This window comes from Tympanuchus pallidicinctus, unplaced genomic scaffold (assembly GCF_026119805.1).
Source record: "Tympanuchus pallidicinctus isolate F22 unplaced genomic scaffold, pur_lepc_1.0 scaffold15, whole genome shotgun sequence".
Lineage (NCBI taxonomy): Eukaryota > Metazoa > Chordata > Aves > Galliformes > Phasianidae > Tympanuchus > Tympanuchus pallidicinctus.
The window spans coordinates 34,507,167-34,529,458 of record NW_026294669.1 but is presented as its reverse complement, the minus strand read 5'-3'; the positions used below and the strand labels follow the sequence as shown (position 1 = coordinate 34,529,458).

At 43.2% G+C, this 22,292-nt stretch overlaps 1 protein-coding gene and 1 long non-coding RNA gene across 3 annotated transcripts in view; one reads left to right on the top strand and one right to left on the bottom strand.

The window, feature by feature from the left end:
• Positions 1-17,028, top strand: part of LOC128077159 (uncharacterized) — a 63,490-nt gene extending 46,462 nt beyond the window's left edge. Inside the window, exons 2-5 of one of the 2 annotated variants that reach the window (XR_008204861.1) lie at positions 8,321-8,612; positions 10,360-10,430; positions 11,413-11,469; positions 16,936-17,028. This is a non-coding gene — a long non-coding RNA (uncharacterized LOC128077159). Of the gene's footprint in view, positions 1-8,320; positions 8,613-10,359; positions 10,431-11,412; positions 11,470-16,864 lie in introns of both variants that reach the window. The other variant, XR_008204860.1, reaches the window with a different exon arrangement.
• IQCA1 (IQ motif containing with AAA domain 1) overlaps positions 1-22,292 on the bottom strand; it is an 85,142-nt gene that overhangs the window by 56,348 nt on the left and 6,502 nt on the right. The window contains exons 2-6 of the mRNA XM_052675893.1: positions 21,229-21,553; positions 19,263-19,376; positions 16,852-17,040; positions 16,086-16,157; positions 5,608-5,798 (exon numbers count right to left, since the gene is read on the bottom strand). Coding sequence (XP_052531853.1) covers positions 5,608-5,798; positions 16,086-16,157; positions 16,852-17,040; positions 19,263-19,376; positions 21,229-21,553 — 891 coding nt within the window. The remainder of the gene's footprint in view (positions 1-5,607; positions 5,799-16,085; positions 16,158-16,851; positions 17,041-19,262; positions 19,377-21,228; positions 21,554-22,292) is intronic.

Below are 22,292 nucleotides of genomic sequence, written 5' to 3'. Positions count from 1 at the left end.
CTCTGCTATTTAATCCTTAGCACGCACTCTCTGCTCTCCCCCTCGTGCACAAACAATCCTCTTGTTTATGATAACTTATTTTCCCTCTGTGCAAAGAAACCTGGTGGGTTATTTGTTCTGGTACTCCTCCGGTAAGCCAGTGATGCATTTGCATTCCATTCCCCTCCAGCCCTGGTGATGTGTGCCAAAATTAGTCAATAGACAACAACACAGTGGAAGCTTTAAGAACATGTCAGAGAAGGCTTGAACGTTACCCATTAATGTTTACAGCTCCTAATTATGTTAATTAATCACTCCTAGAGGTTGCCTCACCCCGGAGCCCAAAGGCAGGAGTTTAGTTCTCACAGATACGCACTCAGATTTGGATAGCAGGATGGCTGCTTGCAACAAGGAGCTCAGCAAGGATGAGCTGCCACATTATTTATGTGGGGTGGACAGGTTCAGCTGCCTGAGCGATGTGCTGTCGTGGCTGCCTTGCTCCTGTTGGATCATGAAGGTTGCTTTGGCTGTCTACGCAAAGAACAGCCAAGCAATCTGAGTGCAGGCTCAACCATGGCCGAAAAGATTGATGTTGTATTCAAGCTGTTGCTGAAGAATGGCCTTTTGGCAGTGCAGAAGAGAGCACTTTGTACTGGCACTAATTATTACAGAGCAGAGATTACTGCCTTTGCAAAATCTGAAGTTGTTACTTCTGTCAGAAAACAGATGTTACTGATGGAAAAAACAGGTGTCTCTTCTATCTCTTGCTTGAAGGATTTGTTAACGATAGGTCTTGTCCCAACGTGAAATATGCTGTAAATTTGTATTGAATTGAAATTCTGTATTAGTTGATGTATAGACAACAAAAATATCACCTTCCTGCAGGAGAGATTTTGGCTGCTTTTTTTTTTTTGAGGGGGGGCATTTTTTTGGCTTTTCCTGAGACTTCTCTTGTTTGCAGCAGGCCTGACGTAAGAACTACTTAGAAGTTTTAGTAATAAGCCAAAATTTAGCAAATGGGCCCGCTTACTGTAGCACTGATATCTCTGTAGTTCTGCAGGTAGACAAAGCATAGGAACAGAAGGGAGCAGCCAAGCCCCTGCCATTCTTTTTCAGAAATTCATCTTCACAGTTCAGAGCTTGTCTTCACTCTCTGAGCAAAAGGAGAGAGCTGAGAGGAGACAATGCATGCTAGATGGCGAGTGATTCAAAAGCAGCTTCAGCATGTTTCCTGACATTCTCTAAAGAACTCACTTTGGGCAGGCTTTCGGTGCAGTTTAGTGGGGAAACATCCATGTTAGGTAGACAGTTGGGCTGGGTGATCTTGGAGGTCTTGTCCAACTTTGGTAGGTGGACAACTAGATTGGGTGATCTTGGAGATTTTGTCCAACCTTCATGATTCTGTGGTAGGTTTCCGCGGGAGAAATGCCTTTGCATAGGTTGCAGAGAAGGAGGAAATGCATTTCCAAGAGTAGCAGGGCATAATAATGGCAGAAGACTGTGATTAAGGGTCTGGTGATATCTCTGCTTGGTTGTGTTCCAAGGATTTCCAGACTGGAGCTTGCTCTTTGAAAGAACTGTCTGCTGTTGTGGCTCATTACACAAAACCTAGTTATGTGAAGCAATTTTCCAATACAGCTGCTTGTGAACTGCTGCCATATTGTGTTGGGACTGCGTTCCGTACTCCTTGGTTACTTGGAAAGCACTGCTAGCAGGCCAAGGCCATGCACGTACCATAAGGCAGATAGGACTGATGGATGCAACGTCAGCTCCTGCAACCCAGAGCTGAGGGAGCGTGGCGGTGAGGCCAGTGCTTGGCACAGCCGAGGTGTGATCTGTCTCTGTCCTGTTGGCAGGACCTCAGCACTGATGAATTGCCAGGCAACTTTCACACACGTCAGGATTGACTTCACGAGGAGCAGCGCGTGCAGGGTGTGAAATGCGATACGAGCAGGTCCTGACACAAATACTTTCCCCATTATGCGGGGTTTCAGAGCAAAACCTTTCTCTCCATTCATCTTCCTCCTGTCTCCCCATTGCTCACCCCTGCTGCCCGGGGAGTCCCGTGAACGGACCCGCTGGCAGCACATTCAGCTCAACAAAACAGCCTTGTGAAAAAGGGAAATATAACACGATCGCTTCCTATTTCTTTCTCCTTTCCTCCGCATCAAAGGGCCGGGCTGGCTGTCAGGAATGTTCAAAATGAATAAATAAAGCACAGGAACCCCCTGCTTCAGACGGAGTCTCATTCAGTCACCGTGAAGCCCGGCCAATTCCTTTGCTGACAGTGCTCGAGTCAGCAGGCAGAGCAAGAAGATCATTCAAAGCTAATCAGTAAAGTGTAAACCTATTAAGAAAGCGCATTTACCCCTCGCCTCCTCCTTCCTCTAGAAAACCAATCCCCAGATCTGTGGGAATAACACGCCACGTACATAAAAGTTGCTATTACTCAGATCCCCTGTTATTAGGTCAGTGATGCCACTGATGAAATGCTCCCCAGAGCCCCGAGCAGGGGCACATAAATCCCGCAAGAAATTCACGACGTAATTTGTTACAGCTAGAGGGCATAAGATGCATTACAGCAAAGCCTGCGTGTTGGGCTCTCCCCTGTGATTCTCGAGGCTATCTCTGGTAATAAAAACCTCATCTTGATTTCTGATCCTTCATATTGATTTCTGTCAAAGGCTTTTCTTGGAGAAAGACGCTACGGCATTTTTTTTCCATGTAATCAGGGGATCCTTCTGTGCTCTTCCCTCCGCCCCCTGTTTTTAATATAGAGATGAATCCAAGAAAGATTTGTTACCTGGGGACTGTGGTTAGATGCAGTGGAGAAGACAGTGAGGACAGGTTTTGCATATGCAGTGCAACACCCTGAATGTGAAATTAGAGAGAAATGTTTCTGGTCTGCAATACTGCAGGAAATTGAAACTAAAGCCCCAGCTATGCAATTGCTGTATTTTTAATATAACCCCCTGTTATTAATATAACGAGTAGAGTCTGTGGGAGTCCTTTGATTAAAATCCAGGCTCAGAGGTGTCTAATCACAGCAACTATTAATTTTTGGAGTATTTGCACTCCGTCTTGGGTTGTGAAATGGCCGACTCTGCTCCTTTTCCCTGGTGCAAAGCAAGTGGTAAATATTTATAGCAGTCATCCTTACAAGAGGAGAAACTTTATATGTGCTCGTTGCTTTTGTAACTTGATAGCAGTTGTGCTGAAAGACAACACCTGCTAATTGTATTTCCCATCACATCCTTTTCCTCTTGAAGGATAAAATATGGGAGTTTGGGTTTATTTTTCTAGCACCTACAGCAAAATTCACTCAAAAGAATCTTTGTTCCCTTTTAGCTATCTGTTTATTTAATAGACTATGGAAAATGTTAAGCTCTGTCAAAAAGCCTCATTAAAGAATAATTTATAAGCTACATTTAGATGTTCATCTTGTACACTAGCTTAATGGAGAGCCAAAATACATCCTGGCAGGTAATAATTAATGTAAACCTTGACACTTCAGATCTGTTCTGCCATTCACTGGGCCAGGCAGGAGCAAGTCACAGCCAGTCCTGCTAGTTCTGCAGTGTCTCTGGCATTCACCATGCTGAAAGCTTGGCTGTGTGTGACACACGTGCTTCCCATGTGCTGATCTTTTACCTATTTTGGATGCAAGCAAACGTGTCTGCTGGGAAAACTATTTTGATCACCTAAATGGAGGCCTCCCATGAAGAGGAGCTTCATAGCAGGCAGTTCTCTGACTTCTCTCTGTGCCAGGGAGACCTCATCACTCAGCCAGATTCAAATGAACTGAAATATTGGGCGAGGTCCAGCCTTTGCTGAAGCTGATGGCAGCTCTCCCACTGGCTTCAATAGGGGCAGGATACTATCTGCCATGTTGTTAAGTCATCAGAGTGGATTTTATCAGTGAGATCTGTCTAGTCTTGGCTGAAAAATGCCTTACTGATTTTTAGAGAAGATGAGGGACAGCTCATTTAAAAGCAGAGTAACAGGGATTATGATCAAACATGCCATGCTGACTGCCACAGGTCTGTCACCCTCCCTGTGCCTTCAGAGATGACCCCACATGTGAGCACACCGCATAATTGCCATAATTGGATACACAGCTTCTCTTCAACTCTGCTCCATTAAAATGATCTGATTTGGGTTAATTTTTACAAGCAGATTGCTTTGGGTGGGTGGAGGAGCAGTTCTGACCGTGGTCGTAATGCAGGACTGAAGGGGAGTTGTTTTCTCAGCCTTGCCCAGTTGCAGTAGAACAACTTGCCTGTCTAAAGGCTTGTGTACAAGCAGCACTGTCACTGATTAACTCTGCATGCCTGTGTATCTTAATCCCATTTAATAGGATCACTTGCTCTGGAAAAGCATACCCATAAAGCTATCCAAGAGCAGTTAATGTGGTGCTTATATTTAAACACCAGCTTTAATCTTTGTTAATTTTCAAGTCTAGATGAGATTCAGGACTACTGAACCTGACTAGATCAGACCAGACAACCTACAGGGTAGTTAAAGAACTCCTTTAATCATGTATTTATATGCTGGGATACTGACTATGTCTTCCTACAGTCTTGAAGCCTCATCTGAAGTTGAGCCCCTGGGTGCATCTGGGATATAAATTTAACAACAGGGTCCCATTTTGCCTGTAAGACTTACTGAATAAGAAGGATCAGCATGCAAAGTCCATCTTACATCTTGGGAGTATTCCACAGGTACACCTATTTTTGATGAACAGCTCTTTCAGTCATTCCTCACTGCCTCCCTCCATCTAGCATTTGCTTCAGCTTTCTCCAAATGACTGTCTGGATTGGTTAGGCTCTCTGGCATCGTTTGCTGTTACTGTCTTAATAGGGAGGATTTTACTTTTAATATCTTTTAACTGTCTTTAAAGAGGTTTATCCTTGAACTTTGGGGCCCTGCTTCTCAATTTGCACATACATAGTGACCCATTGGATGGTATAAATCCTAGAGAAAATTACTTGCATCGTAAAAACAGTCTATATTCCTTAGCACAAGGCCTTACAGTACTGCCCTATTAAAGCTGCCCATCTCCAACTTCAGCTAAAGTAAACTTCCTGAGAAACCGTAGGTGTCAGCACTCGGTGTAGAAAGGTGTAAGTATGTGCTTAGCTCTGCTGAGACATGAAGTTTCACTGAGATCAGCAGCACTGCTAAATCAAGCTTCGTTTGGGGGAGCGTCTTTGAGGTCATGCCTCAATTACAAAGGCCCTTCAGGTTGGCACAGGATGCTTGATAATGCTGACAGCAGGCACCTGGGCTGCAGCATACGTGATTTGCTATACAAAGAATTGTATTTGTGTCATGGCAGACTGCATTATCAGTGAAACCTTATGCATTCAGACATGTAAAAAGCCAGTGTGCCTGAACTGTATACGTGCTTCATATAATTACGAAGCTAGACTGTATGAGCAGTTGCACACTGGTCTGGTTTCCCCACCTACGAGCCCTGCTGCTCAGGATCTCAGTTCTGCAGGCGCTGCTTGCAGCAGAACAAAGATCACTGCTGTAAAATGGATTTGTGCAGCCTGTAAGAATGCTACAACCATGCTCCCTGGAGCAAATGGTCTCCTTGAGGGGTGAGTGTTTATCTCTGCTCACCGACACTCGATGAAGCACTGGCCAATCTGATCCTGGAGGGTTTCCCTGATGTCGAGCCCCTCTGTTTCTCGCAGCTGGCCCTTGATGAATTCCTCCTCGTGTCTCCCCTGGACCTCACCTTGCAGGGCATCTTCTTGCTTGGTGTGCATCTGTGGGGTACTGTGAAGGGCCCTCAAGTGAGGAGGGAAGCTCTGAAAACGAGAGGAGAAAAGAAAAGGTGCGGTGAGAAGAAACTTAATACACACCAGAATGCCAGGTTGACAGTGATTCTGAGCTTAGGACTGAATTCATTTACGGGAAGGCAGGAAAAAGCCCTGCTCTCATAAGAAGTGCCTGGATGCACACAATGGCCTATTGTTAGTGTTTCAGCATTAATTAACAACGTTGCAATGTACAAAAACAACCCTTTCAGCTGTGGGATCCCGGTATCTCAATGAGACAGGTGAGAAAGCTGCTGTTCTGCAAATGCCAGCTTTATCCGTGTCAGAAGGGTGCCAGAGGTTTTTAATTGAGTTCTCAAATGTTTGGACTTCCCAGTGGTACTTTTTAATTAGCCAGTATTGTTTTTAATTTGTTCACTTAAAGTTTCATATGCTTGGTCATCGGTTTCCTGGTATTTTGTTGCAGCTGATAATATTCCTTTAGGAAATCAACTTCCTTTGAGGAACAAACAAACAACACAAAAAGAATAAACAGCCTCCCAAATGCTGCAATAAAAATCATGGCTCCCCAAGTTTCCCATGATTTGATAACCTTGGCAAGAAGGACTTCTAAACCAGCCTTACTATAACAATTTCTGCTCCGTGATTGATTTTACATGTGTGCTTGAAGAGAGATAAAAATGAAAGTCTCTCTGGTATGCAAATACAGAAGCATGAAAAATACCATCTGTGTGGGTGGCCCAAAACTTTGCATTTTTCAGTTTGCAATGGTTGATAAAGTTAATGTGTTCCCAGTGTTTTATGAGCCATTCTCACCTTGGAAGGTAAAGAAAAGTGGATATTTTTTTAACAACGTAAATTAGCTTTGAGTTTTTCAGTAATTCCAGAACAAAATAATTCCCACTTACCCGGGACGGACTGATGTTTTAAGACAGTGTGTGTGCCAAACTGAAGAATGGGAAAGAGGAGAAAATGTGATAAGCTGTTCTTGTGATGCTGTGTTTTGTCCTCTTCAAAGGCTGTGGCTCACGTATAGGTGGCAGCAGATGTGAACAAAAGCCCACGTCTGCATTTCTGTCCTGGCTTCCCACCTTCAGAGTGTGTCTTTAACTCAACAGATCTCAGACTGACTCAGTAACACTTTCTCCTCACTCTGACTCTGGAAATGTGTTTTCTACTGTGCTGCAAGTCCTAATTCCAGAGGACTCCCGCAAATACAAGAAAGCTTCTATCAAAGGTTTGGCCAGCTTACAATTAAGATCGGTTATTCGGTGTTTTTCCATGCTTCAACCAGCTTCCAAAAATCACTAACGAGTGCCAAGCAAATTTGGTTTCAGAAAGTATACAGCGGGTTTGCACACCGTCCAAAGAAAGCGTTAGAGGCCCCGTTCAGGAAAGCAATTTACTGCCTTCCCTGCATCTGCAGTGTGTGGAAAAGGAATTGGTCAAGGCCATCACTGAGAAAATATTCAGACGGAAACAAGAAGAGCAGCATGCTTCAGAACGGCAGCTGCACTTGCTCTCTGTCTGAATATATGACCCGAAGATGTTTGCCTCTCACCCTGAGATGTTATCTTCACTCATTTGTCACTTTCTATAGCCATCAAGTGTTTCCAATTCTTCCCTTTCAACAGCAACTCTTTGAAAGGACAGCACAGCTACTGTGAGCACTACTGATTTGTATTTTACTTGCAACGTTAAATGAACTTCTGAACAGCCAGCTCTAGCAAAGCAGACCCATAGGGCTTGCTTTCCAGGTTATAATTTAGAAGCAAGATTCGCTTCCCTTCCATAGTTCCACGCTCAACTTTTAGCTTCACTGGTGTAATGCTTAAGGAACTGTGCATTCCCAGCAGAGTGCTATGGCCCAGAGGTCCCAAAGCTGCTAATGAAGAGACGAGCCAGCTAAAGCCAACACAGCTATTCCATGTCTTTCTACACTGCTATGGCACAGTCTGAACAGACACTGTGTTAGGCTCAGACAACCTGCTGTTTTTTTCTAACTAGCTGCTCGCTGGGGAAAGTGGAGGGAAAGGCTGCTTATTTAGAAGTATGTTTTCCAGCATTTCCTGCTGAAGACGTGTGAGAAGAACGTGGATAAGGGAAAGAAATCTGGGAATGGAAGAAAGGGACTCAGTATCTCCATGAGCACAGGTAGCTGTGATGAATGCTGGAGGTGTGCTCGGTGATCCCATCCTGTCCTATCTCCTTTGGGAAGCTGGAAGAAACAGAACCAGTGATCAGGCTGAGGCAACTCAGTGCAAGAGGCACAAGGGTATCCTCAGCTTTAGGCTGACTTGCAGGTGGTAGAGAAAGATGGGCTTCTCTGCATGAGTTATGTGACCTCTTAAGGGTGAATTTTCATGAGATGGTTCATTGCTTGAACAGCTGATTGGCCCTGAAAAGGGCCAGTTCCCCTTCCACCCTGTCTGCTGGCTGTGTGGCCCTTGCCTTCTCCTTTTTGGGCTCTGGCACTCCGCTGACCTTGCAGTGAACCAGACCAGCTCTCTAAGAAATAGGAAATAATCTCCTTTATCTCTTCTCTCCCCCAGGTTAATTCTCTCTCATTATAATGAGGTGAATCAGTCAACCAAGGAGGCAGCTGAGAGCCAGAGCCATCGCAAGGGAAGCGGTGTGGGCAACACATGGAACAATGTGCTGAGCAGGAAAGTCGTGCAGCAGCACAGACAGGAGAGCATCCGTTTTCATCCACCTCTGAGCCTCTTCTTCACTCAGCTTCTCAGCTGCTCTCCAGTCAGCCCAGAGGGAGCTTTTGATGGCTAGCTGCTCGTCACTGCAAGTTTGCTGCCCACGTGTCTTTCATCAGTGCCAATGTCTGATGAGGTAAGAACTATTTAAATTGGCAAGAACATGCCTGTGTGAGCAAGACCAGAAGCAGGGGATTCTTATCTCCCAGTAAACTAATACAGACCACACCTACGCTTGAGTCCAAAGTCACGAAGCTGATGTGGACACAGTCCAGCTAACTCTAAACCAGCTGACTCAGATGCTGATGGCAACAGAGCTACAGCACATGCTCTAGACTCCAGAATCCATGCAAGGCCTCTACCTTTCCAGAACGGCTTATGAAGAGATGCTCTGTTGTATTTGCCCTTCATCTTTTTCTTTTCCTTGTTTTGTTTTGCTATTATAAGGCAAACTAAACCACTTCTATCAATGAGAGTCCGGCTAACCATCTTCAATAACTCATTAAAGAACAGGAGGGTTGATATGGCCTCATTCTCATTCAACCGTTCTTTCTTCCAGTCCTATTCCTTCCCTGTTGTTAGTATTTTCTAAATTAGGGTATGCTCACTGCTCACTTATTTACATGGACAAAAAGGCTGCTGCTGATGTGAAATGTGCTGCTGCTTGATTGCTTCCATTACTGGGAGAGTGGAATTTATCTAAGCTGGGTTCATGGGGAGGAGGCTATGGAAAGGAGCCAGCAAGATAGAGAGAGATGGCAGGTACAAAAAGACACTTGATCTGAGTGGGAATCAGTTCTGGCAGGCAAGCTGTTGTGAGTAATGATAGAGAGAGATGTTCATAACAGGCGGCACCCTTTGAAGGACGGACATCCAGTTGACCAATGGGGGTCCTCCCTTGGTGCAAAGCTCTGGAAATAGCACACACTGAGTCAGATGGGTGAGGGAGAGCATGGAAAGAAGAGCAGATCTGGTCATGACAAATGAGTCCTGAAGGATTCATGGCGGTGTAATGGAGAACACATGCAGTGCACTGTGCTTACGAGTGGAGAATGGGAGGCCTGCACATGTAAAGAACCAAGAGCTGGTTTCCTTTCTAGGGGAGGAGGAGGAAAGCACTGAACAGCTGTGAGGAAATCATGCCACAGCTATCTGATTTTAAGGGCAGTTTTACAGGTGAACATGCAACTGGCCTGACTCTTCCTTCAGTTACTTTGAAATCAATGAGTTATGCCAACAAACTTGGTGTCTCTCCGGATCTTCCCAAGCAAACTCCAGCTGGTGGGGTATGAAAACAGACTGAAGAACTGACAGAAAACAGGGACAGGAAAAGAATTATTTTCATTTAGTAACAGGAGGAGAAAGGCGTTGACACGTGAGGAAACATCAAAAGAACTTACATACGCGTGGCCTAGGAAGTAAAATTGGTGATGTCTTAAAAACTGCTTCCTTGACCTGTAAGAACTCATCCAAGATTACATCAGGGTGTGGAAGACCAAGAAACTGAATCAGCTTTAGACTATTACCTACATTCTAACCAGAAGGTGAAATAGATAAAATGGGAGTGAATTGAATGATATCACCTAAAAATAGAGACTCCAGCTGCAGGAGCGACTGAAGAGATATAACAAGATGTCCAGATGATATCAGTTTTAAAATGATGTAATTGTACCATTGTTTTAGCTGTCAGTTCTCTGCCATCTGTTGTGCATTTGCAGCGCGTTTTCATAGAAAAGCTTTGTTTCTTTTGTCAGATAGACTCAAACCAAGGAAAGAAAACCAAGCCCATCCTGGAGCCTATGTATGAGGAAACACGGTTTCCATTTTCTTGCTTTGCAGTTAAAGAAAGAAAATGTGCTAAGCTTGCTTTCTTTTGACCACAGTTCTTGTGCTGATCACAAAAGTATACGTCACCCTAAACTGCTGCCCAGTTGCAAGGAGGCAACTGCAAAAGGTGGGCACTGTGTTCTCTCATCAAGGAGCAGACTTCAGAAGGAAGTATATCTGGAAAACATTGGTCCATCCAATAATGGAAGAAATAGGTACTGAAAGGGCAGAAGCTGTGCCAAGACAGGTGGTCAGTGCAAAAGGACGGCTCCACACAGCTCCATCAGGAGTGTTTTCCTGCTGACCAGTCTCTGACCTGTGCCTTGCAGCATTGCAGACCCACTCTCCATGCACCCATATACTTGATCTGGAATTCTGAAGTGTTGTAATGAGACAATTTGATGAGAGCAACTTTGCAGCTCTACTTAATGTGAACGTTAAGGAAGACAAAAGGCAATTTATTTCTAACATCGCTTCTCTCAGCGCCTCTAATGTTTCTGCTTCTGAATCAAAGGGAGGCATTCTATAGTAAGACACTAATAAATAGCTTTTCCTTGGGGGAAGAAGTATTTTCCCATCTTTAAGAAATTTCTTTGGCCATGTGAAATTCAAATTTGTTAACTTGCCCTGCAAACAGCGACTCATTTAGAAACAAATTACAAATATTAGATGGAGACAGTGAACTTGATAATGCAGTGCTGCCACATCAGTTGTAGAATAATGCATCTTAATGAAGGCTTCCCATGTGAATAAACCATTATATTTACAAGCTTTTCACAGTTAATGACCCAGAACTGGATAACGAAACTCACATTTTTAGTGTGGTCCTCTGTCAGCAAAAGTATACATATTAATAATTGATGTTGCTGTGAAAATAGGGCATAATAGGAAGATTCTTGAGTTTCTGGGAAAATAGGACTACATGGTCCATTAACTTAAAATGCTTATCTAATGCTTGATGGGCTTTGTCTTTAAAATCCTTGTTCAAATTAATAAGGCAAAATGGACGTTTGCCTAAAAGAGAATTTCATTTCCAACTCATCAGTCACAAGTACACTGATGAGAGAGCTGTTTGATCTTCTGCTCTTTATTCCTTCTCCTCTGCAGAGAAGAGTGAAAGGACCAAAGTGAAAGGACCCACCAGCAGAGGGAAGGAGCAGTTCCAGGTAAGCCTACGTGATGAAAGCCTCTGTGCATACTCTCCTTCACACTTACAAGCCCAATTGCAGAGATCATTCTTTCCTAGCTTGAAATGTCTGCCTTTCTGCTTAGTCAGCTCAACAACTTTTCCCAACACAGACTGCTTTATTGTTCATTATAAAACACTTAGAGGTGTGCAGGCTGGCTGAACATGCTTAAGGCTAGAGTTCCACATCTAGGAGGCCCCATACTGTGGAACTAACTGCTCTTCAATTGTTCCATTACAGCTGCACTTACAAGGAAAGATAGTCTTCGTTCCAGTGAAATAAATACATTTCATTCCATTTCACGTTTCAAGGCTAACACTCATACGATGCCTGAAAGGTGGATTTACTGCAGCTTTTATTACTGGGTACTTAATTTAGAATGGTTTCTTTTCTTAGATCTGAAACGGCACAGCTGAAAGATGCACTGCGTGGTTTTAAGGGACTTTTTCACTCATTGTTTTGCTACAGACAGCATTGTCCAAGACTGTAATCCTTCAACAGATGTAGCGATTGAGTAGCATTTTGTTGCTTCAAACGTAGCAGAGTTTGTTTCTCCAGAGGGCTTTATTTTCCAAGCAAAGCAAGTATTTTTAATGGTCATTTATATTCATGAGCAGCGAAAGAGAATTTTTTTTTACATTTGAACTACACAGACAAGCACTCCTTACTAGCAGATGAAAGGAATATTCTACCTAAGCAGCTGGGGTCTTGCTCTTTGCTAATTTATCCTGCTGAATTTTAAGCTGTGATCCAAACTGTGGAAGTTTAGTGGATGAGTTGGCTGTGCTCTTCCTTTCTTGTTTTCTTGTTTTGCCTGGCTGCAGGAAGGATGGGTTTCAAAGAGTTCTCTTGTCTGATGAAGATTGTGTTCATATAGGTTCCATGCTACACAAATGTGGTGATAGCCACATCAATTATATGGCTGAATTCCTAAATTAGGCGCAAAAGAGGAACAACTAAACAAAATGTATTGCATTCATTAAAGCTTCCCTACTATACGATTCACTTCAATGGCTTTCCCAATTAAAGTAATTGTCATATGCATTCAAACAGAGCATTTTGTAGTAAGAGGCCTTGTTAGAAAAATATTGAAAAAGGCTGCTTCGTGGATTTATGCAATCTATAAATAAATATTGACATGTGACAAACTTCCATAAGCTCAAAGAGAATTGGAGGTGGAAAATGCCATCTGTATTCATGGCCATATAGGTTTATGTAATTGCAGTTATGTTTGTTTAGATCATATACGTGGCATGCTGTCAAACCTCTACTAAAACTGGCAAGTAGGTTTTGGACTCTGGAAGGCAGTGTGACTCCAGTCAATGAAAGCCAAATTATTCAGTGGGATTCTTGCTTGCCTGCACCGTTAGACAGACTAGTTATCACTCTTTAGATGTATCTGCGTGCCTGGCTAAATAACAGTGGCTTTTGCTGACATCTAAGCATCCTCTAGGCTGCAAGTATAACAGAAATCATTGCAATCTTAAGCCTGATAAAAACAGGCCTGGTGTGTAATGCTACCGTGTTTGCCCACTTCCAGGAACTGAAGAAATATTTCAAATGTTACGTATTTATGGAGCTTGCAGTTTGTCCAGTCCCATATAATATTTATTTAGCCATAGGCTTGAATGTTTACACTGAAGGCTATTCCAGGAAACACTGAGTTGTTTCTAACTGGGTGAAATGAATTATATTTATCAGGAATTCGAAGAACAAGCAATGTTTGGCAGGCTCTTTTCTCAGATATAAATAAAAGCATTAGCCAAGAAAACATGCCTAAATTAGGGTATGCTTAAAAGAGGTAAGCAGGAGAAAACAGTTATTTAAGACCACATTTGTCCACTCGTATATGAAGGATACAGAAGGAGGAAGAGCAGTGGAAATGTTTTGTGAGAAAGCACAGATAAGCAAACGTTGTGCCACTAACTCCTTGGTTAGGGCTGAAATGATGCAATAGAACAGTGTGAGAGCTGTGTATATCAGTAGGTTTGTGTCTGAGATGACAAGGAGCTTGTGTGGGTGCACATCCAAAGCATTCAAGGCTCAGTCCTATGAACTGCTGTGCTCCTTCTATGAAAACATGGGCACAGGGGATTTACAAGCCAAAAACAGACAAGTGGAAGTCTGCCAGTTTAAAAACCACAATAATGGCACACTGAATTGGCCTGCAATGGTAAAATAGAGCAAGAAAATACAGGTTGGCGTGTAGAACATATGAATGTTTTCAAGACAGTGTGTCTTTGAGCATTCTTAAGCAGTGTGGCTTAAGGACTTGTTTTGCAGCATTGGTTATGGTGGTGGTGCTGGGAGTTAACAGCAGTATGGCAGCAATGTCAGGAAGATCAGGAAATAGGTCAGGATACAGTTATCAAGATATATGTGCTCCTAGTGAGGCTTGCTTCTCTTTCCAAATTAAACTGGTATTGCAAATTGTGATTTATCGGAGATTTAGAAAAACATGTGCTGAGGGAATCATGCTGTTTCTGCAATTAAGCTTTAATAAATAATAATAATAATGAGGCCTTAGTTGTGAGCCAAGAAAAATCTCTGGAATACAGACTTCTACTCTGTCATCGGGCAAAAGAAATAGAATCAAATTCCAGAAAACAAACGTAAATTTTTCTGAAGTGAGGAGACAGTAAGGAAAATAATACCGAGTTAAGCAAAAGGTTGAACTCTCCTTGTTGCATGTATTTGCAGACTTCTGAGATGAACGTGACTGAATTTTTCCACAAATCGTTATTCAGAACTTCAAATGGTCTAGCTGTTTTTGTCAGGCACTCTTTACATGAAAGCAACACCCACATTTTAAAAATAACTATAATTACAAGAGAAATTACATTTATCGCAGTAAAAGTCAGGTCTCCTTTGGGATGGACTTGGAGTAATGGATGGCTAGAGCTTCTAATTTATCTGTGTCGTGCAGCATTAGAAAAGCAAATTCAACATATTTACACATGAAGATCTGTGGTCATTTTTTAGAGGGCTGACATGATCATACATCAAAGAGACTTGACCTTTGGAGCTCGCTGCCTATCTATCAGTGGGAACCCATGCTTTCTTGCCATTCATTTCCTTTGGAGAGCATGGATGGGAATGTGGCATGAAAAGTAAAAGTGGAACACAACGGGGAAATATAAAAATACCAGCAATATGAACAGATTATTTTTATTTAGAGGTATTCTTCCTCCCTCTCCCGCTTATTTTGATAATATACTTGATAAAGAGTAATGAGTCTGAGTGCAGAACTGAAAACATCAATTCTCTCGCTCCTAACTGGAGGTCAGGAAATGAATTCAATCCATGTGTTTGGTTTGAATTCCCTCCATCCCTGTGATCAAATAGATCTTCCTTCTCATAAAATGCAGTAGGTGGCTATTTATGCCCTAGTGATCTGTTACTCCTTCCATTGCCACTGCGAGAGGAGTGCTTGGCTGTGAAGACTTGTGAGAAACTGTTATGGGATTTGATAGGAAATGATCCCTTGTTTTGCAGAAGGTATATTGTCTAATATATATTTTCAGTACGTTCCAAACATTCCTCATTTAGTCTATGCCACTTAAAATCTTTGTCTTAAAGAGAGTCAGAATCAGAAGTCAAGCTCTGGTTACCTAAGCTGGCCACGCTTACTGTTAATGACTAGCAGATACGAAAGGCAATAATCCATAACAGTGTATCTGTATTTAACTTGGTGAAACTCAGATAAATGCACATGCTACTTCCTACGGATAAGATTTCATGGTCATTCTTAACTGATGACATGTGTTTGGCAGATGTCTGCTGCAGGTACAACTAGCTTTCATAAGAGCCATAACCTACTGAAGTGTAATCCCATTGCTGGCTAAGGAAATCTTTCAAACTCTCTGGGAGAAGCAGAAAGCGTATTTTCATTGAAAATTAAATCATTGTTTTTCAAATGATCATTTAAGAGCTATAATAAATAAACCAAATGAAAAGCAAAGATGGATCCTCTGCGAGGCAGGTGGAAGAAGCAGCTTCACAAGGACTTGAAGGAAGGGTGATGGTGGGAGATGATGTGCGTTCTGGGTTGGGGGAGATTCCTCTCTCTGTCTGCCTTGTCAGTAGGGTCACTTTCATTTCACTTTCACCCTATGCAATCTACCTGACCACAGACTTCCCTATAATTCTGCAATATTTAGGTTCTCTGTTCCTACACTGACATTGCAGTGTGGTAATTCTAATGTCCCTTTCCCTTCTCTTGCCATACGCACACGCTAGGTTGCAAAAGATTGTGAGAAGACACTGCTCTTTTAATTCTTCAATTGTCTTGGCCCTCTGAATTAAAAAATGATAATAGAATTCCCTTTCTCTGTCATGCCTGCATCACATTCCTGAGGCAAACTCTAAACTGTCCCCTTCTGCCATGTGCACTGTGTACACAAAGCACAAGAGCTTAAGACAAATTGAGGTACTTCTGTGCCATCTATCATTTCTGTTTAGTTCTGCATTCCTTAGAGACTCCTTTTAAGTAGGGAAGACTCTTAGAAATTAATTTCTTGTCTTCTGTTAAATTAGGAAAGTCTGAAGAACAAACAGGCTATGGTACTTTATGTTCTCTAGACAGCACCACTTACCATCCCCAGAAATATCATTTCCTCTTCTCTCATTTTCTCTGTTTTCTTGCGCTGGATATATCCTCGCCAAACCTGAATTGTAAACAAAACTCTAATGAGATAAATGGGCCTCGTTACAGCTTCCTTTGTTGTGGCAGACAGAGGAAAAAACAAATAGAGGAAGGAAGGGCACAATATACAATTGAAACTATTACTCTTTAACAGGTTAGCAGCTGCTGTGTTCTTTAAAAAAGAAATTCTTAAGTTTGTTATCCTCTCGCACTGGCAGACCTATCTTCTAGCACAACAACATCAGGGTTCAGAAAGTGTTTAAGGATTTAGAGTGAATTCCTGTTCTCATCAGGCTGAATTATTCCAAATTACTCATGCATAAGGAATTTTCCTGGAATTTAGCATTCTCATTTTTCTCAAGATATGAAATGAACTCTTTCCCCAGGGACCCCAGGAAAAGGCACTGCATTTCAAGGTGATGCCAGAAAGAGCAATTGAGGTCATAAAAATCAGAGCAGAAAAACAACATGTAGGTTATAGAGTCATCCTGCACCGCCGGAGCAGAGTTGTTTCCATTGATCTCACCTCTAGGGTTATGGCTCATTTTTTTAAGTGGCTTAAATGATGTATTTCACCTTGCTAAACACCCTGAGAGCAATCCATTCAGAGTGTTTCCCACCCCATGAGCTGTGTTGCTCTCTCTACCGCTGTTCTTCTGAATAAAACATATTGTCCCTTGCTCTCGGCAGAACTCTCGTTACATCAAAGCTCTCACCTTTTGAATGCAGGTGGCGGCGTCATCTGGATTTGGACCAGCCTGTTCCCGAAGTTTTGTATGTCTTTTTCTCTTCTGTTCAAGGTAGATTTGCTTCATGAATAATGCTCGACGCCGGCCTTGGCGAGCCCGCTCTGCCACCTGGATCATTTTAATGGCTTCTTCAAATGTCATGGCCTTGACAGGTTTCTTCAGCAGCGCAGCCAAAGAGGAAAGGACAAAGCAGAGCGGTTTTGTTAACTGCCTACCTCAGTTAGCAGATGAGACAGTGAATTAACCTTTAGTGGAAACCTTCTAAGACAAAACATCTCTGCTACAAACAGCAGAGACTCTTCTTGCAGGGCCATCATGCGGTATTTTTGAAATTTGCTACCTCCAGAGACAATTTTTGAGGAGAAAGTGAGCCTGACACACTGCTGTCGTTTCTGTGGCATCCCAGGTAGGTAGGTGGCGAGACTGGACATAGCAGAATGAATGGGTGGAAGATGGAGAGAAAAGAGATGCTAAAACTCTGGGGCACACCTCTGAGCAGCAAGGAACTCCTCATCCTATAGTGGGAAACACAAATGGTTTATGCTACCTGCTAAGCGTTACCCATTTGGGAGAAAAGGCATGAAGAACCATAGAGCTTTCTCCCACTAAAAGAAAAACTCCTTGGGCTGTGCAATGTCTTCTTTTTTATTATTTTATTTTTCCTCTGGTTTCTGTAGGGATGGGTTCCTGGATGAGCTGCTGGATCTTCAGCTCTTTTGCTGAGTGAAACAACAGGCTGATTTGAGCTAGCCAGACCTGGTCAGAAGGTCTGACTTAGGGAAAAAAGCATGTCAGAACAGGGCAGCTGGAGAGAACTCCTCCTTCCCACTTCTGAGAACTCATCAGTGCCTCGTGTTCCCCATGGAAAGGCTGAATTACTGTCCTTTCCTGACATTAATCCCCCTATTGGAGACAGTTCACATTCAGTGCTTCTATATATATTGTGTGGAGCTCGCTATACAACATTTTCAGCAGGGCTTTCTACAATGGAAATACACAGGAGAACAAATGGTCTGTGCAGCAGATTCCTTTAATAAGCCCGTGTCCTCTGATAAAACTCCAGAGTTTTGTGTGTACTCTCAGCTGTTTGTAACAGTGCTGCCATGGACACTCAGCAGCACAGTGCTCTGCTGCACAGCAGTCAGGATTTCCTGAGCGTACACAGCTTGCTGTGATGCATACAGAGGTGCTGATAACCCTCCAGCAATCGCAGCAGTGGTGGAACTGGAGTATAGCACAAGGCATGGGATTCACAGTGGGTTCATATGAGATTGTTTTCTTCATGTTTATTGAATCTTGTTGTGACAGCCTGGCAAAGGGAACCTGGACCCTGCCAGAGCATGGTGCTCGCAGGTGAGCTGGCTGCACACTGGAAAGACTCACCTGCTCATGGCTGCCATGCTGAAAAGGAATGAGAACAGAACTGTGGGAAACAAAAAGACTCCAAGAAGTAACAGAGGATTTCCACAGACCGACATCAGACCATTACAGAATTTACCCATAAATTTACTGTGGAGGCCAGCGGGGCTGCAGCTGCCCATCAAAGTAATCTGTGTTCTGCCTCTGCAGACTGCTTCTTTCTGTGCCTGGGAACCTTCCCTCGGTCGCTCTGTGGGATCAATGCTACCACATACCCAGCAGGGAAGCAGACTTCCCCCAGCAGCACAATTACTGCGGAGGATTCGGTGGCTGTGGGTCTGATCAGGACCGTCTCTTATGGCTGCAGCATCTACAAACCTCACTCTGCAGACACAGCAGCCCAGTTGTTTATTTCAGGAGGTGAGAGGGCTGCTTGCGGGCAGCGGGCCATTTCCAAGAGGTCAGAAGTATATCAAATCCAGAACAGTCTTCACCAGAGCACTCATGTACTTCTCCATAATGACTTCTGCTCTGCCAAAACCCAATTTTCTACTCCTCCTAGCAGCTGCAGCTCGATGGCTGTATGAAAGAGACTGCAGTCATTGTTTGGAGGTTATAAACAACTGAATGCTGCTGTGCTGACCTGAACTCTGAGTTTTGCCCATTCCAGCCAGAAACCCTGGCTCAGTAAAACTGAAGCTCACCTTGATTTCAGTAGGACTGATTATGTGAGGAGAGTTAGCTGGGTAAATAAAGCAGCTTCTAAGCTTGAGCCAAGCGCTGCCCTTTCTCTGACACTCGCACACACGGAGTCAATTCATTTCTGCAGCCTTAGGCTTGAGATGTGACTGGGTATTGTTAGGCAGAAAAACTCAATGCAACTTTCCGTTTGAGCCTCATCTTCAAATGGACTTAACTACCATAAAAATACTTCTTACTTCAGTGGCTCACGCTCAGACATGCATGGCTATAAGCTACAAAATTAAGCATGTTATTGTGTAGCTACATGGCATGCTTACCTGTGTTGCCAATCCGGCATTCAACAAAATCTCATCCAGAGTTTTCTCTCTCTGCTGCAAGCCTTCCAGATTCTCCTTAATAAAATACTTTGGGATAGGTATTTCTGTGTCTTCCTATAGGAAAAAATAGTTGTGGGGTGCTTTTTAAAACTGCATGAAAATCATATTACTTATTAGCTGCACACCTTTGCAAAGCAATTAAATGGCAGTGAGATTATTGAATTTTTTTGGAGTGTTAGGGAACCTGAGCTCTGTTACAGCTGCCGAGCTGTTACTTTGCAATCACTTAAGTCCTAATTCAACAACAATAAATAAATCAGCCCAGTATCTGAACCATAGCAGACCAGAAATCTTTCTTTCGATAATGGCTCAATTATATTATGGAACTGTTAAAACATTTGGCAGGGCTGCCAGTAATTTAAACATGATTTCTGTGGAATTGAATACCTCTGGCTGTGTGATCATCCCACTTCTTTTTCTAATCAGCATGAAAAATAGATCAGTTCTCCTGCATTTTTTGGAACCCTTACAAGGAACCAAAGCATATAATTCAGTTTGCCTTCAGGTATTTTTACACTGCCAATGACTGGGATATCTCAGTTACTACTCGCAATCAGGCCTGATTAGAAGAGGTTGTCTTTATTCATTTCCATCATTGAGAGGATGTAAACAATTCACATTTCTACCAACTCTTCTCCTACAGAATGTCACTCTTGAGATTTGGAATAAGACGTGGGCAGGCAGACAGAAATGCCCCAAAAGTGAAGACGCTGCAGTGGCATAACCTGTTGTTTGTATTGTATTGAATCATAGAATGGCCTGGCTTGAAAAGAACCTCCAAGATCCTCTAGTTTCAACCCCCTGCTGTGTTGCAGGGTCGCCAACAACCAGACCAGGCTGCTCAGAGCAAGTGGTTTGTCTGGATGACCTTGCATACGATGAGTCAGTGCAGGGATGAGGAGCTGCTCAGCTAGCTAACCTGGGCTTTAATCACCAGAAATTCTGGGCTGTGAGTTTTACTGAATGCAAAGATGAAATCCAAGCCATAATACCGAGACAGGCAGGAGTGGGGAGCACACGGACAGCTTCTCTTCATAATCTCTTTTTGAGGCCCAACACTGAAAGATCAGATTTAAGATGTTTATCCTCACGTCAAATTTGCAGCCTTTTATGCAACACCCAGCTCCGTATGGGATGTGTGTATCCAAATACCTTTATAATTACCCTAGTAAATGGAGTCACTGAGTGCTGGAAGGCAATTGTACAAAAATCAGACGAAGATGAAACTTGGCCCTGCCTCTCCTTAGCAATATAGCAAAAAGGAGAGGAAACATGGTACAAAACTTCTTCAGCTCTTTTCATTTTATTTTTCCTTTTATTTTTGTAGTAGCTAGGCACTTCATGCCTTCCTAAAACAAAGGTGTGGCACAGGGATTTGAATTCGTGCTTGGCTTTTACTAGATGTCAAACATTGCTTTTCAGGCTTGCCAACTCTCCCCTGCAGGTGGATTTACTGATAAGTCACGAAAAGAGCAACCCTTAATGATTTCTGAATACCACTTGAAGGATCAGTTCCCCCACAGGTGTGTTTATACTCTCCAGTATGCCTTCTCATAGCTCAAAATAATGCTCTGCTGTGCTTAAAAGTGAAGGGATGGTTGAAATTCTTGGCAATTGCTAGCCTAAGTTTGCAGCGTGAACTACGCGTGCAATTTCAGCCAGTACTATGGCTGCGTATCTCAGATTAATGCTGCATAGGAGGCAATTTATCTCAAGTTATAGCTGAAATCCAGAAAGCAGCCGTACTTGAAGCTTCAATTATTTAAGAGCTGTTATCAGTGGTACCTAAACGTGACAATAGGTGGAGCTGTCTGCGAGAGAAGTAAGTAGCTGTTAACAGCTCATTTCTCACGCTGCTTTTACAGCACAGCCTCAAGATTTTGCCTTATAATCAAGGCAGACCTACCGGGAGAAGCTTTAGATCTTCAATGATATTATCAGTGTAATGAAACTCCGAGTTCTCCAGCTCCACCATCTCTTTCTTCACCTCCAGGATCCGGCCAATCACTCCATCCAGCACTTTCCGAATCGCTGCCCGTTTCTGCTGGTGAATGAGGTGGCTGTGGGCCTCCTCCAGGTGATGGAAGATCTGTAGGTACTCGATGTAGGAAGCAGACAGCATCCTGAATGCTTTCACACGGTCCTTCTCCGGCTGGAGGAAATGTTCTCTCTCTGTCTGGAGTCGGGTGTCAAGGTCTTTCTGGGCGTTTGTCCATATCTTATTGTAGGTGCTGACAGAAAAGAGGAGACCATCTTAATGAGACATAACAGCTCGCACGTAGGGATGTCAGGACTCCACATGCCTGGTAGTGCAAACCATTATATTTCCAAAGGGAAAGGGCTGTGCTGGTGCCAATGACAGAGTGTATCTGCGTATGCTATTTCAGAAGTGAAGGATTATTCTTTTCATTGCACTCTAAACAACTGCTGAGCATGTGGTCCAGAGGCTGAAGGGCTATGCGACATGGAAGATGTAGCCTAACACCAGATTTGTTTGCTGAAATGGCTATGCCATTTATCCAAAGACTTCTGCACTTTTGGTGGCAATGGGCTGAGCTCTGATGAATTGGCCATCAGTGGCTTTTCATTCTAAAAGCAGATTGATGCTGAATAAAGAAACAAACCAAAGCAATTACTTGTGTTCAGACACAAGCCCAAACAGCAGGTTTGTCATTTGATGGTGGTAACACCCACGGTAATGAAAGATCCTTTCAGCTGGTCCAGTTCTGCTTCACAAACTCTCTTCTAACAGAGAAAGCTGACTTGTTTCTTACACCTAGAAAGAAGGCTGCTGAGCTCTGTGGTAAAATCTAGACCCATCCACGCACTCAACCTGGCCATTGCTTGCAGCTCTGAGAACCTCTCAGAGTAGCATGAAGACAATAAAACACTCTGCCTTCATTAAGTGAGCTTTCAGGGCAGGTCTCTTGCCGTTCCGAGCAGCACTTGTATATTCATTCTGACAAGAAA